Source organism: Rattus norvegicus, chromosome 15 (assembly GCF_021556685.1).
Source record: "Rattus norvegicus strain SHRSP/BbbUtx chromosome 15, alternate assembly SHRSP_T2T, whole genome shotgun sequence".
NCBI classification, from domain to species: domain Eukaryota; kingdom Metazoa; phylum Chordata; class Mammalia; order Rodentia; family Muridae; genus Rattus; species Rattus norvegicus.
The window spans coordinates 59,856,970-59,874,018 of NC_141548.1; the positions used below are offsets into that span (position 1 = coordinate 59,856,970).

General features: G+C 42.3%; 1 protein-coding gene across 13 annotated transcripts in view; it reads right to left on the minus strand.

Moving 5' to 3' along the window:
• Positions 1 to 17,049, minus strand: part of Dgkh (diacylglycerol kinase, eta) — a 169,521-nt gene that overhangs the window by 38,271 nt on the left and 114,201 nt on the right. For 11 of the 13 annotated variants that reach the window (NM_001427603.2, XM_087586215.1, XM_087586216.1 and 8 more), the window contains 6 exon segments: positions 570 to 687; positions 3,280 to 3,411; positions 7,518 to 7,625; positions 8,736 to 9,006; positions 11,462 to 11,561; positions 14,692 to 14,777. In NM_001427603.2, coding sequence (NP_001414532.2) covers positions 570 to 687; positions 3,280 to 3,411; positions 7,518 to 7,625; positions 8,736 to 9,006; positions 11,462 to 11,561; positions 14,692 to 14,777 — 815 coding nt within the window. 13 annotated transcript variants of the gene reach the window in all.

Consider the following 17,049-nt stretch of genomic DNA (forward strand, 5'->3'; position numbering starts at 1 on the left):
ATGAGAGACCCTACCTCAGCATAAAGTGGAAAATTGATCAAGGAGGACTCCCATCTCTGGCCTCCACATGTGGATAGGGATACACAAACACACACACACACACACACACACACACACACACACACACACACACACACACACACGCACACACACTCATAAAGCAATTTTTAAAATAAAAACAAGAATAACTATATCTCAAGCTTTCCAAAGTGTTTTGGGGAGCCTTAAAAGAGGTGCCATCAATGCGGGTTGGAAACTAGAAATCGGGAAACCGTGCGGCGGGATGTGGAGCAATGGCAGGATTAGCAGACTGAAGAGAGAAGGACATGAATACCAGTGCCCAGCAGGGCTAAGGTCACCCTTCAGGAGGAGGCACAGAGCCCTGCACCAGAGCTGAGAAAGGGACTCGCCCCGGGGAACAGACCACGATCAACATCTGAGCATTGTCACCACCCTTTTAGCAGATGGGCGCATACACTTGGGGACACATGCAAAACGTTAGGATCTGAACAAAACAGAAACAGAAGCAAACAAAATGGAGGCCAAGCAGCTACACACATGCTCCTTACAGCGAATCTGGGTCGGGGTCAATAAACGGCATTGCACCAAAAGGATCTACGTTGGCCAGCAGCATTTTGTTGATGATAGAACTCCCAGCTATGGAGGCAGCAAGTCCTGCTCTCAAACCTGCCGGAAACACCAGGATCACGTGTTAGGAAGCAGAAGTCAGTCAGCTCCACTCAGCCTGTCCCTATCTCAAACAGCTTGCCACCAAGGCCTGGTTTCCCCTGACGGCTCAGTAGCCAAAGCCCAGAGCATGATGCTTAGGGACATGGAGAGTTTTAACAGTCCCAAATGTCTGCATGCTGTAATAAAAGAATAATGGAGAGAAAAGCACGAACTGAGTATCTGTGCTATTCTCTCACTTACAGTCCAGCAATTCTTCAGTTTGTAGCTTTCGGCATTTCACTTTCTGGGTCAAACCCATTCCTAAGGATTTCGTCATGTTGGATGCACTTTCGGGAGGAATTTTTTCTTAATCGCATGGACAGAATGCTTGCTCAGTTGCAGTGAATAGAAATATAAGAATAGAGATGCGATTTCTAGATATTGATCCTTTCCTCTGTAACCTCAGTGCACTCACTCATTGGCTTTAGTGGCTTAGTTCACTTGTGTGCACATGTGAGCACATGCGTGTATGCAGCCCTTGGGGTTTTGCTTTTTTACTAAATTTATTGATTCACTTTACAACGGAATATCAGCCCTTCCTCTCCTCCCAGTGCCCCTCACGTAAGTCCTTCCCTCTTCCCCTTAGAAGAAGAAGTCCCACTCTGGGTACTACATGCAGATAAATGTGGGAAGGCACACAGTTATACTTCCTTTCTTTCCTGGTTTATTAAGACATTTATTAGGTAGCCCTGGCTGTCCTGAAGCCTACTCTGTAGACCAGGCTAGCCTTAAACTCACAGAGATCCATTTGCCTCTGCGTCCTGAGTGCTGGGATTAAATACGTGCACCACCACCCCTGTTTTTTATTTCTAGTGTTTTATATCTTTTTCTTCTTGCCTGGGATTTTTAGTCTATATGTTTTTGTGTGTTTGCCTGTTTCCCCTGAGTTGTGATCTGTTGTTACACAGTTTCTATCTAAGCTCCACAATGAAGGCTTCTCCCACTCCTGATTTTACTAATTTGAATCTTCACTCTTCAACTTCGTTTTCATTTTCTCCACTGTCTCTCTCTTTTTAAATTCTTGTGTTTATTTCCACTCTCACATTTATTGTTTGCTTCCCCATTAGCTCCCACTAGGTAGCTCTTGTCCTAGGCTGCCAGGGTGGGTACCAGGTGCTCGATGTGAGATGAATGTACGCTTTCACAGCCGGCATTCCTGGCTCTACACTCCGCTCTAGGCGGGCTTCAGCTGCATCAGACAGGTTTAGGGTGGTGCATCTCTGTTCTCATTTATTTTTAGTTGTCCCATTGTCTTCTCTGACTTATTCCTTATTACACCTTTCCACGTCTATGTGTGGCACACACCTCACACACACACACACACCCCCACCACACACACTGTTTTCAGTCCACTGCGCTGCGAACAGAACTGTGAGCTGGAGATCCTCTCAGTCTTACTGAGAATTCTTTGTGACCTAATTGGTTTATGGTCTATCCTAGCGAGTGTTGCATGTACTCTTGGGAAGAGTGCATGTTCTTCTGTGTCTGAGTGTCCTTTAGATGTTGACTGGTTCCTACTGCTTCAGGTGACCTTCTGGGTACACTATTTCCCTGACCATCTGTCTGGTTGATCTGTCACTAGGGAAAGAGAGGAACAAAAGTCTCCAACCAGCACTTGAATTAAATCCCATATTTAAAGAGAAATTCCATGAGAAGATACTTCTCAGGGTCTAAATGGATCCCAACATGCCCTGATGATGACCAAAGAAATTTAAAAACCTTTGTAGATTTAGGAAGCTCTGAGACAAATCTATTTCCTCTGGCCCCTTAGAAAGCTCTGAGACATGTATATCTCCCTCTTGGGCCCTTAGGAAGCTCTGAGATATGTATATTTCCCTCCAGCCCCTTACGAAGCCCTGAGACATGTGTATTTTCCTGTGGTCCCTTAGGAAGCCCTGAGACATGTACATTTTCCTCTGGTCCCTTAGGAAGCCCTGAGACATGTACATTTTCCTCTGGTCCCTTAGGAAGCCCTGAGACATGTACATTTTCCTCTGGTCCCTTAGGAAGCCCTGAGACATGTATATTTTTCTCTGGTCCCTTAGGAAGCTCTGAGACATGTATATTTTCCTCTGACCCCTTAGGAAACAGACATGTATATTTCCCTCCGGCTCCAACCTGTACTCTTTGGTGTCTACTTGTATCAGCCTAATCCAAGGCAAACTCATCTAATCCAGGCTGAAACAAATACTAGGCTGAAAATATCTACAGAGAAAGTAGTGGCTTAAAACCCCAAGGAAAGCTTTGGAGATCTTTGGAGGTCACAGAATAGACAGTCACTCCAATTCAGGTACAGACTCCTGGGCTCTGGCCTGGAACCAATGAACTAACATTTTTTAGGGTAAGGCCTAAATGTGAGTTTGAATATGTCCTATACAATTAGACATGGAATAATCTAAAGACCTGGATTTCTATAACTAAGTTTGGCAAAAAAATTCTCTTAAAGGAACATTTATCACTAAGGACATCTTTCTGTAGTTCACGAATAAGAGAAATTGCTCGTTTTTACAGATATCTTAAAGAACGGACCACGTCACACAACTTCACTACCTGGGCAGATTATTCTGGTGTTGAGCACAGGGAGGTTTTCTTTGGTGGTGGCCATAGCTGGACCAGCGACGGAATCAATTTGGGAATGACCACGGCTTGCCTGGGCATCAGGAGACTGAGGTGTGGTTTTGGCTGTTGACAAAAATCCAGATTAAAATTGGCAAAAGAAACCGGTATAAAATTAAACAAAGCCCTTCTAAACTCAAGACACACAGCGACAAGCAATTGCCTACTTAAATTCAGTGAGTAGAACTGAAGAAGTTAACTCTATTTACCTTCACTGTCAGTTTACCTTCATTTTCTTGGATCATATGGAGAATATCGGAGATATACTGATCTCTGGTTTTGAATAGATGCTACCAGAGCATAGATACCTACTGTCATTAAAAGCCAATAATATGCTTAATTTGAATGTGATCAACTCACATTTGATAAATAGAAATCTTAAAGCCTGGTAAGTGCTATGCTGCATGCTGCCCACATTTCCCATTAATCATGGATACTGGGTCCACGATCATATTTAAGTGTCATGACTCCCATGTGAACGTATGTGAAGCAGGAGTTAACACAGCCTTCAATTAATGGAGACACTTGGCTGGACTCAGATCTGGGCATCACTCAACCTTCAACAGAAAAGCTGCTTCTTGCAGTAGATGAAAATTAACTAGGCCCACAACCAGACAGTGAACAGATCGTGAACAGCTTTGGAGCGTTCAGTCCTCGATGAGATGTCTTTATCAAACGCCTCCTCAGAGAGCTCGGGGAACTATGCAGAAGAGAAGGCAGAAGATTCTAAGAGCCAGAGGTGGTGGACAGCTCCAAACACTGTGTTCCAGACACGACAGGGCAGACACACACATGAACTCACAGAGGAGACATCATGTACACGACTTGCATGAATTCAAATCAGACAAACTAGCAGGATCAAGAAAGAACGGTAGTTGCAAAGTCCTCCTCTAATTAGGAAGCTATTTGTAACCGATAACCTTCTGGGACAGGCAGAATCCGTGTTGTCCTATGGAGCATCCCTGGGTATATCAACCATACTCCAGGGCAGGCTCTAGGCCAACACAAAACAGAACTCCATGGATTTGTGTGTGTGCTATTTTGCTTGTTTTATTTGTTTGTTTGCTTGTTTTGGTCTTTGTTTTCGTTGGAGGAGAAGGAGGGAAGGATTTTTTTATTGGGGGGAGGAAGGGAGAGAGATCATGAACTTGGGTTGGTAGGGGGTTAGGGAGGATCTGAGAAATTGGAGGAGGGAAAGAATGTGGCCAAGATATATTATTTGTAAAAATACTTTAATAAAAAAAATTAAAATCTAGGAAAGATATCATTTATCTTCAAATAAAACTAATATACCTTCCTTGCAATCATTTGTTGGAAAGATGACATGCTCTGAATGGTTTTGTTCTGTTTTTGTAAAAGCTACACACAGTTAAAATATCCAAGAAAATATCAAAAAGCAAGATTTAATTCCATCTACCAGGAGGCAAGTTAATGGAGGAAAAACAGCACCTTGAACTAATCTAGAGGCCAGCTACAGGTATTAAAAAAGAACAGTCGTCATTAAATTTAATTTAAAAGTACACTAAAACTTAATTATCCTCACTCTCCCTTAGAGTAATTACAAACTTAACTGTATTAATCTTGCATGTATTTTCTCTGATCAAAAACAGTGCAGCTGCATGCAGGGAAGAGAAGAGAGCCACGTGTGTGACGTGTGTGACGTGTGTGACGTGTGTGACGTGTGTGTGGCGGATGGGACTACTGGAGCTAATTTCTAACAACTTTGGCTGTTTACCTCGATGAAAAGCAGAGAGCACAGCACTAAGATCAAAGCTCCCCTGCAAGGAATCAAACGGGTGCCTCATGCATCTTCCCGAGTCCGGCGCCACCCTGAACACATTAATACACTGTATTTCTCACATCTCAGACACTGATTGCATAATCTAATAATGACACAATACGGATGATTCAGTTAAGATAATAGAAGGAACACATCAATTGCCAATGACTTTCAGTGAGTTCGATTATAGGCAAAATTGGCGTCAAATGTGGCAAGATTAAAGACTTTCCTAAATCTAGGTTTACCTCTGTATTTAGTACCCCAACAGTATCTTTCCATTTCCCCTCTACACAATGGACGTGTGGAATCTATGAGAGTATGGTAAGGTGGAATAATGGCTGACTGGAAGCCATGGGCAAGAGTGTTCACCTACGGAAGAGAATAGACATGGACGCCATTGCTAACCCTACGATAGCCAGGAGTTTAAATCACAGGCCTGATTACCAACTTCACAGATAAAATACAGCGGAGATGACAGAAGAATTTAACAGGTGGGAGTGGGGTGGGTCCAACTAAAAATGGTGGAAGGTCATAAAGATGAGGGGAATTATTGCAGTTAAACTTGAAAAGAAACTCAGTTGTTTTCGCAACATCAAGATGTGCTCAACGAGTAGCAGGAATATCTATGTCATCGCCTTACAGAAAACATCTGGAGTTTGTCCAACACATTTTAAGACAGACACTGACCAAATGGATGCAGCCAGAAAAATGAATAATTCAAAATCACCAAATTACAGTCTAGCGGAAGAAGCTAAGAGACACCAGATATGGAGGAAGACATCGGATGTATCAAGGGGTCTTTACAGAATCATTTAAGGACTGCCATAGGGAAGAAGGGGGAGATATGGTCCCAGAAGACAGATTTAACTTGGCATTGGTAAAATGCCATCTGGGAAATTAACTCTCGAGCCAATCATCAAAGCACCATATAAATGCCCGGAGTTCTTACTGCCTACACTACGACACATAAAACCCACTAGTACCCTCCTTCGCGGGTTGAATTTTAAGGGAGAAAATGTAAACTTATGATAAAGAATAGTCTTCTAACAGTTACAGCCAGGCACAAGAGAGAAACATATTAGAACTGAATGCCCTGAAGGTTCAATGACCATCTGGAAAGCGAATATAGGAATTTGCATGCAGACATGTATGTTGACTATCTGAACTTTACTGAACCGAATTTTGATTCTTCTTGAGAGTTTTTAGTACAATCAAACAAATTTTCTCAAAACAACAATAACAACAACAAAAATGATAGAGAAAAGCACTTATGAATCACTGCACAGCAGACACGATTCTGGGCACTTTTGTATAATAAGTCAACCTTCATCACAACCCAATTAAAATAGTATATGATCATCCTCATTTTTAGTTAAGAAAGCTACAGAAAAGTGTAAAAAAAATCAGTCCAAGCTTGGAAACAAAATGCTAACGAATTTTAACAAATAGTTCTCTGATACACTATCCTGACTTTTCTTGAGTATATTATAATCATTTTCCTACTACCTCATGTCATTAATATTTAAACGTCTGTCTGTCTTACCCAACAGTAATTGGAAACGTTCACTTATATCATGTGAAATACTAAAAGGACAAATTCGTTTCCTATCAAAAGCCAAAAGGCAGGGAGACAGTTAATAATCTTCAAGCAGCAATATAATAATTTCTAGGCAAAAATAATTTGGTAGAGACAGTGTTGTAATTAGAAGACTTTTGGGGTTTTTTGTCACGTGGAGAAGTTTAATGAGAGAAAAGTAATAGAGAAGAAAAGTGGCTGGCCATGGGCATGTGGAGAGGGGGATGGGGAAGTGGGCAAAAGCAGCGAAGAACAAAGAGCGAGAGGTGGGAAGAGGGGAGGAAGAGAGTGTAAGAGAGGGGGTAAGAGTAAGACTTTTGGTTTTAAAGCTTAACTTAGCAACAAGCATTGGTCAATCAGCAAAATATAAGGCTCTGTTGAATCCTTCAAAGGCCAAGCTTGATGCAGGGAAGGCCAACAATGTTCTTGCAATTTCCCAAGGAACCTGAGAGCAACCCCAGGCTCCAGTTTGGAAACTTGGGTATTTCTTCTAAGACACTAATCATCTTTAGTCCCATAACACTTAATTTAATGTTGGTCTCTAGATGTCTCTTAGATCTCACAAGGGATATAAGAATACTCGTCAAACTAACTGATCTGTTACCATTATTATTTTAGTGTTCATGAATAACACAAATTGCTCACAGGCCTTTAGAAAAATAGAAATTCAACAGTCCATTTCAAACTTGAAAACTAAATGCAAAGTCGGTTGTAACTGATTTTCAAATGACATCATCACTGATTTTCAAATGACATCATCACTGAATTCCAAATGACATCACTGATTTCCAAGTGATGTCATCACTGATTTCTCACCAGATAACGACTCTTTCGTGTCATCCTCTTTAGCTTCATCTGCTTCTGTATCATAGTCACAAGATGGACTAACTGGTTCACAGGGCTGCACTGTCTGCTCATCCATAACTTTAAGTAGTAAGAAGGGAAACAGACTTGTGTAAGTGGAAACAAAATGAATTCATATAAAGATATGCTTAGGAAAGAAAAACTAAACCAAGTACCAAGAGAAATTGTACATTTACAAAGCAACATTACTTATTAACAAAATTGGGAGTGATGTCTGTGGATACTGGAGAGTCTAAAAACTAAATAAATTTTTTATGGTTACATATTTACTAGACTAAAATTATAGATGAACTTAAATCAAAATACAAAGCCTGGTTACAAGTCACACACCTGGAACTGGATTCCCAACATCAGCCATATTTCAGTTAACTTTCACCTGGCACTAAAATTCTAAGAAGCGTGTACATTACACTCATATAGAAGTTTAAATCTAGGGGCCGCAGACATGGCTCAGTGGCTGAGAGCACAGACTGCTTGCGCTCACACTGGGTCTCAGAGTCCACAATGGGCAGCTCACAAGTGCCTGCTTCCCCCATCTCAGAGGATCCAGTGCCTTTGTGGCACCTATTCTGCCACACACACACACACACACACACACACACACACACACACACACACACACACCCATGCATGCATAGAAGCAAAACTAAAAAGTAAATCTTTTAAAACGCAAAGATTTATATACTATTAAAATTTTAATGATTTGGGGATTTATCTCAGTGGTAGAGCACTTGCCTAGCAAGCGCAAGACCCTGGGTTCGGTCCCCAGCTCCGAAAAAAAAAAAAGAAAAAAGAAAAAAAAAAGAAATCGATATTATTATAATTTTATTATCAGCAGCTATAAGATTGATTTTAAGAAGAAAGGCCGATAAAGTAAAAAGATTCAGAATTTTAGACTTGTTCGGTAACTATTTTTCTACTTAAGTTGGGATAGAAATATTACAACTTCATTCACTTCTGAAGTCTTAGTTTACACGTCACGGTGACGCAGATCTTCACTACTGGAGTTAGACAACGTCTAAGTACGTATTCCCTTTAGTGGACTTATCGTCCTCTATCGTGTCACGAGCCTCGTTTGTAAATGTGGACCACATCCGAGCACTACGCACACTGGCTATGCTCGCAGCGCAGGGATGTTGCGGGCCTCTTCGAAGCTAATTTTGTGTGTACCTTTTCCAGCTTCTTCAATGACTTGCCTCACTGCTTTCTTTAGGCTGTTTGCCCGCAGCATTATTTCCCGGGGCTTCACGGCTTTCTGGGAGGAGGGTTTCCCAAAGTCATTCACGAGCTGGTCCTTGCTTTCACCCAAGGACTCCTCACTGGCGGTGTCGGTGTCTTCTTCAGGGATTGCAGGGCCGACCCCTGGAGGAACTCGACTGGCCTGGGAGTCTGCGTGCAGGGCTTGGAGCAGCTGCTCAAGCTTCTCGTTTAGGACCGAGCACTAAGAAGACAAACAAAATATCAGTGACGGTGACAAGCGAGTACACAAGTATCAGCAAGGGTGATGGGGAAGAAATTAAAATATATTAGGTTGGTAGATAATGAGATGTATTTTTATGTAAGATAAATCTTTAACCATTGGGAATAAAAACATCAATATTCAAGTAGCTATAGTCTTTTATTCTGTAGACTTTTGTTTTAAATATTTACTGAAGACAGAAAATGATCTGAGTGGCTCTTAATGTATAGAACTGCTTGCTATTAGCTGACTGATATACATCTATGACATAAATGACTGAAGCCACTCTTATTGACTCCTACTTCAAAATCACTAAATGCAGTGTCAGATAGAAAGTCTTCTTGGAACAATTTTTTGTGTATATGGGAGTTTTGCCTGAATGCATGCACGCATACATGTGTGTGTGTGGTGCCCACAGAAGGCGGGCGGAAGAGCATCTCAGGTCACCTGGGACAGGTGCTCTGTGACCCATCATGTGGGTGCTTGAAACCAAACCTGGGTCCTCTACAAGAGTAGCAAGTGCCCATAGCCCCTGGGTCATCTCTCCAGCCCCCACAGGTTCAAAGTTTTACAACCTATGAACTGCTTTTCTCCCTTAGAATGCAACCAATACTAAGTTGAAAGATATACAATATACAAAGCACCAGGATTTCCTATAAAGTTATTGACTTAGCGCACACTTTTTAACACCCTAAGTTGCGGGCATGGCTAAGCTGAAGTCCTATTTTGCAAAGAACTGAAGAGTGCCCACAGGACTACTGGGTCCCAGAAAGATCATGAAGGAAACTGTCCAGGAATGAGGAGGGGAAAGAGGAGGGCTATAGAGAGGCAAGCACAGAGGTCTTGTTTCTCTCTGCTTGTCTTTTTTTCTACAGGAAAAGAAACATTTGGGGACAAAACTGTTACTGCTACCACCAAGGGATGATCACATTAACCACTTCAACCTCCACAGAATTCCTGTCTGTCCTCCTCTACTCTATTTCTCTGTCTGACGAGAAGCCAAGCAAAGTCACAGGTGAAGGACTTCTGAGACAGAAGTGTGGCTAAACCAGAGTCCCTGCTGTCTGAAACTCTCCATAGGGAAGGGAACGAGTGAAGCACGCAAAGGCTTACGTCAATGTTGCTTTCGAAGGTACCTAAGAAGACTGATGGCTTTTACATGTTATCTCCATACTCTGCGCCTTTGCTGGAGGTTTCCTCAGTGTAAGAGCCCTTTGGTGGAGTCTTTAGTCTTACAGGAAGAATCATAACAAATGGGGGCTCAGGATGGTCAGCGACGTGAGACACCACATTAACACCCCTCCCTCACCCTCATGTCTCAGGGATGGAAGATGGCTTAAGGAGGGGCAGGAAACATGTGAGAGCTGGAGCACAGGGAGGAGTGGTGTGGAACGGTGGCCTCCAGGCACGACACGGCTGCTGCACCCATGGACCCACAGCAGCTGTGATTACCCACACAAGCCCTGCCTAAGATCCGCAGCTAAATATTCCAGCATCGGGGAGGGGAAGGGGTTCAGGAGGTCCCACTCCTCGGCTAATGGGTTATTGACAGCTGATGACTTCTGGGGGAGGGAAGCTCATTGGTTGGATTTCCCCATTCCTCAGTGGATGACTCCACACCCATGTCCATATGAGTGGCACTAACTGTGGGATAAAAATAATAATTATGCGAGGAAGACCTGAAATTGGAATGGAGAGAAGCTGGTGGGGGGAGAGAGAGCGGCGGACATGATCAACACAGTGTACATGTAAATAAAACTGTCAATGACTAAATAAAAATTTAGAGGAAAAATTTATTTCCACTTTCTTTCTCTTCCACTTAATCCCCTAGGACAGCAGGAACCTAAGGGACAGAAATCCTTCCCATGCCTTAGGCAAAAAGAGCCTTCTGTGAGCTTTAAAAGTAAAGATGTTGGCTTGTAAAGTCTGTATGCTATTCTTACCTTAGCGTCAGAAAGCTCATAAAGGAGGAAAAAAGGTTGTAAAGGTATGGAAAAAAGGTCACGAAAGAAACAGAACTTAAAGGAGAAAAGAACTTGAGTCTAGAGAATGGAGAGATCCGTGCTGGGAGGGAAATGGGTCACCAGCGCTTGTTAGATGTGTAAAGCCCGGCCTCACCCAACAGGACCATGGGTCCCCTAGAATCCTGGCATGGCAGGCTGACTGCATGTCCCTTTAAGATGTCAATCACAGAGAAGGGGATCTGAAGACAAAATCTTGGCTTGCTGGATACTTCCAGTGGCGCCACGGTGCATATTTAAGGATAACTATAAACTAGAAGGTATTTTCTTAAACCCTTACACCTAAATAAACACCATTGGTTTCTTTTCCCTTTAGGTACTTTGTCAAGAGCACACCAAGGCAATCTTTACAACACAGCTCGGTGCTCATAATATCAAAAAACAGCTCGCATGCCCTTGGTGTGTGTCCCTCTTACTTTACTGGCCACGGCTTCAGCTACTACTGTATTTTCCAGTGTTCTGTCCTGTGCCTTCTCCACTTTGGCAACAAAGTCCTTCACGGTTTCACAGAGTATCCTTTGGGGAAGAGAAAATGCTCCGTTAGAGCCTGTGTGCTCTCACGTACAAACGTAGTTAAAGGTAAGGAGGAAAACTCAGAATACCCGGGGTCATTTTTACATAGGACTGCACTCCATCAGGGTGACGTATCTTAGATACATTGACAACTTTTACGTGAGAAACAGATAGACAAGTAAGCCTTGCTTTCCATACATGTAGTAAGGCTGAACCAGACCATCCTCAAATGCTTAAGTAAGCCATAAGAACTGTCAGGTCCCTTAAGGTATCTCCCACAGCTCTTCAGTGTCTCCAGGATCTACTGATTTACTGACCTACTAGTACATCTTGGTAGCACACTGCTACCTGAAGGACAGAGAAGTTGTGTGTATTGGTTACCAACCGATCAGGCACTTGAATTCAGTTATATTCTCTGTAAACCCTTCCACCCCCCACTTAAGATAACCAATACAATAATGCACAACCCTAATTCCATTTAGGTCTCATTAGTGTCAGCAATCCATGGCTGACTTGTTTGTTTCTTTTAATTACATTTGGTTTCTTTGCAAAAGAAATGGACTAGAAAGAAAAATAATGTGAAATGCATCTGCCTCTCAAAAAGTTGTGCAATAAACAGCCAGCGGAATGGCATATACGGATAGATTAGCTTTGGCAAAAAGTGTACATTGATAGAAACATCTTGAAAGTTAAACATTTCTATCATTGATATAGTAAGAATTTAAAGAAAAGGAGAAATATGCTCCCCTAGTGGTTTTTCTTCTATTAAGTTCACAATTTTCTCTGGTCGGTGAGAAACAGCAGCATCTATAGACCTTAATACTACACAACCAAACTATGTGACAGGCACAGGGCACACACATACGCACCCTCTTACAGTCCGGACTTCCGAACAGGTCGTGCAGGTGCATTATTTCTAACCATTTTCGTTTTCCTTCTTGCTTAGGGGTTAGATCTGCTGGCCATCTAGCCCTCGGCCTGCTTCCTGGTGCAGGGATAGAACCCATGTCTCACGTGTGCTAAGCAAACCCCAGCCACTGAGCTAGAGACACAGTTCTCTTGGAGCTGGCTGGCATTTCACATTCCGGTTTCTGGTCTCTACTTTAAAATTAAAACAGTACGTGTCTATGTGTGCTTGCATGTCATGCATGTATGTGTACCACACTCATTTAGTGTCTGAGGAGACACGTATCAGACCTCCTGGGACTAGAGTTATTAATGGTTGCGAGCTGAGATGCGGGAGCTGAGGACCTAACTAGAGTCCTCCGCCAAGAGCGGCAGGCTCTTAAATGCTGAGCCATCACTCCAGCCCCTTAATTTCTAATTTTAAAGCAAATTAAGAGAGCCTAGCTTACCATTGACTAGAGACTCCTTCATGTACTTCCTATATAATTTTCTTCTTTGTTAATGTATAATATACCTTATGCATAATGACATATGATGATGTCAGTTTATTATAACCATTCTAGTACATGCCCTAACAGAAGATCCTCTGTGAAGTACTCCTCAGAGCAGACACTGCCACTCTCACCAGCTTGTATAACTCCAACCTAGAATTCCACCTTGCCATGACTGTAATGGTTTGCCCTAATTTCCTCCTGGGTTTGTAAAACTGCACATGTCAGAGGGCTGACCGCTGCTGTGCTTGTGCTATTGTCTCTGAGTGATGGAGCCTTTCAGTCCATCATTGTAGATGGGAAAGGGGCAGGCAAGGTTTCCTACCTCAATTCCCCCACATCTCTGAGGTGGAGAGAGGCTGAGGGAACAGCCTGGTTCTATGTATCACAGCCTTGTGTCCACAGGGCTGATGATTGATGTGCAAATCAAGAGAGTGCTTGATGCTCAAATTGTGGAAATAATCAGAAGCGTTCTGCCTTATGGTCCTATGGTTCCACATTACAAAAGGAACATAGGACATTTATATTCTGGAGGAAAGAATCTAAGAAGTGAATTTAGGGTAGTAAAATATGTACTTCAGGTGGGCCAGGTGGTGTGGGTCTGGAATTTTATCTAGTTGATGCAGGAGGATTCTAGGTTCCAAGACTGCCTGGAATACAGTGAGTTCCAGTAGGTGTCTTAGTGAACTTTCCTCGGACACGCATTTAATTCATAGATCAAGGCTGGCAAAGTCAAATATCTGCTGAGGCCAGGGGACTAACAGGGGGGTTGAACCCAGGACAAGAGACAAGAATTGCTGAGGGCTGAGTGGTCTGAAAGCACATTTCTGTATGCAACACAACTCATTAAGCAAACACAAACCAGCCAGTACCCATCTCTGCCTCAAGCACAGTGGTCTACGGCCTGAAGCCATTTCCCCTTCCTGTCGGTCAGTGCTGTTTCCTGTTTGCTGAGGATGCATCCTCAAAAGCAGCTGTCACTCCATTTGTACTTCTGATACAGGTGCATGTGATTTATAATGACTTTTTGTGATTTTTCTTCATTACAAATTAAGTATGTGATAATCAAAACGTGTGTTTTCCTTCTGGTTTTCCACACCCCATTCTTCCATCCTCTCTCTTTGCTTCCTTCGTGACAGCACTGTGTTCACTGAGCAGGATCGTCAAGGGCACTCCTTTGTTTAGGAGTGGAAACTTGAGCTAGCAGAAGCGAGCTGACCTCCTTGCCATGCAAGTAAGGGATACTTCAGAAGTACATTTGAGATCCCACATTCGGGTAACATCGGGAGGCTTTGGCTCCGTGTTTGGAATTAAGTAAAATCTGATGGCTTTGATAAATTATAATTATGGATTTTAAACACACCAAGAGATGCCATTTTGGAGGATCTCACTATTTTCCCTTGGGTGATGTAAACAGTTGCTAAATAAAAAAACATATGTGTGGGAAAGAATAAATTACAATGAGGTAGGATTTCTGTGTTATAATTGATCATTGATAATTTGCAAATAGACATTTAAATTCTAAGCACTTTTTAATACTTTCATGACAGAATGGTTCAAAATAAGCAGCAAAATATATTCTCTTTAGGCTCCATGCAGATGCTAACATGACTAAAACTCCAGTTCAGATTATTATCTAAGAAAAATCGCCAGGAATGGTGTCACCGTCAGGAAATACCTTTCCTCTCACGTTCTCACGTAACTAAGTACCTTTTCACTTCAGCCCCACAACTCACTTGGCAGACGATATGACCACCGCACGTTCGTCGGAATTGAGGATTTTCGTAAGGTGATTTGCAACAGAGTCTTCATAAATTGTCATCTGGAAAAGAAACCCCTAAACTATATGATTGCTCTTGGTGTCTATACAACCCAGTCATGATTGCTTCAGAAATGCACGCTTCATGACACTTGGAAACAGGGCAAAGGCTGTCGTGAAAAATTAGTTATGCAAAACGAAAATTTCCCTGACTCCCATTTTTACAACCTGGAGTTCTTTATATGCTTAGGAAATCCAATTAATGTTCCATTGTGTTTTTTTTAAATTACATGAGTGACTTATATATAAATATAGTATGACTGAAAGAAGTAGTGTTTAAAATAAGTTTACTAAAGGCCAGGCCAGCACGTACCGAACATGGGGAGAACACTAGAAATGCAGGTAGAATAGCCCGGTGACTGACAATCAGTTTCTCACATACCTGCAGAACGCAAACTGAAACCACACCCACAATGGCTAAAATGCAAACAGCAGCTAGTGGAGCCTGCCAACAGCACAGGGGATGGAAATATAAATCTCTCCTACATAAAAGCTGACGGTCCTAGGAAGCTGCTGGGCAATGTCCGTTAGACCTGAACACAGGCCCACACCAGAAGACCGAGAAACAAGTTCTACACACACACCCCAAAGAAACGGACGTGTGTTCCCCAAAAGACATGGGCTGGGTGGGATGCTCACACAGCGTCGGATGCAGTGCATTTGTTCCATGGAAACACTACAGGGCACTGGGAAGGAGTGAGCCCCAATTACACAACAGCCCAGATGCTGGGTGGATAGATCCAAAGCAAAAATACATGCAGAATGATTTCCATTATATAATCTGCTTTTCCATTCTCCTAAACCAGAGTCTAGACTAGTAGAGTGAGGAGTGGTCATCTGTGAGAAATGTGTGGCGGTGCTTACAAGGGCACGAGAGGGGCTTATCAGGCACTTCATGCTGTCCTGTGGTTTGGGTGTTTGTTACATAGGTTTGACTAATTATAAAAATGTCCCGAGCTATACATCTAAGATACTCATATTTTTCTGTCTATATACTATACCTGTCACAAAAGGCTTTTAAAAATGCGATTGTGTAGCCAAATGTTGTACACAACCATAAAACTATATAAATAAATACCTCTTAGACCAGTGGTTCTCCACTTTCCTAATGTTGCGACATTAGGAAGTTTAATACAGTTCTTCATGCTAAATGACCCCCAACTACAAAATTACTTTCTTGCCAAATCAAAACTTCAAGTTTGCTATTGTTATGAATCATTACGTAAATATCTGATCTGCAGGATATCTGACCCTATGGGGTCACAACCCATAGGGTGAGAACTGCGGTCTTGAGAGAGTGAAATACATGGCATTGCCCAATGCCCTCCATCTCCTCTTCAACTGGACTGAACCCTTAACATCCATCAAAAGAACACAGCTTCATGATGTATAAAAGCATGCACACTACTTAACAGCCTCACGTACAGTCTCTGTTAAATGTTTTCTTCATATGCATTCCATGTCATAAACTTGGGATTTCCCAATAGAAATGATGGCCCCGTTCAAGCCAGTCAGTTTCCAGTGTGTGCTCGCCTTGCCCCGGCTTCTTTTCACCCCAAGTCTATTCACACACGCCTGGAATTTCAGTGACTATTCTCCTCCACAGTGCCATTCTGGCATCTTCCCAAAGAAGTCTCATTTTAAGTTTATGGTCAAATCCACCAGTAGCTAATTTTCAATGTCTACCTCATCTCCTTCAAGTGCAGACCACACCTGGAGAAGCAATTCCACACCAGAGTAGCTATGTGTCTGTCTGCCCATCTGATCTCTCGGCTTGACTACAAGAATCTCTTTCTTTAAAGATCAGGAAAATGGAAATGCGTCCTTGAAAATGCAAAACGGAGCAAGATTCTTCAGAGACGAGCTTATTCTGTTCACTGCAGGGTGGGTAACATATGGGATGGCCCCTAATGCTATGAAGGGATGCGTTCATTCATGTCATTGATTAATTTATTAATTACTGTAATTTAATTAGTGCTGCCTGAAGCTTGTGTTTATTTGTTCATTAAGGATAATTATAGATAAAAGCACACCTCTCTCTGAGGAAGAAGATACTTCTTATGTCAAAGGACATAATTTACAGATGCCACAGTTTAATCTACTACAGTGTCACTTAGCAGGGTCATGACTTCCTCTGTTCATTTTGGGAAAAAAATTAGTGACTAACGAAAAGTGTTACTGGGAAGACTGGCCTTCAGAAAAACAGGCTCTACAGGCATATTCAGATAGAATTACATAACCGAGAGTCTTTCTGGAAATTAAACAGTAAACACAT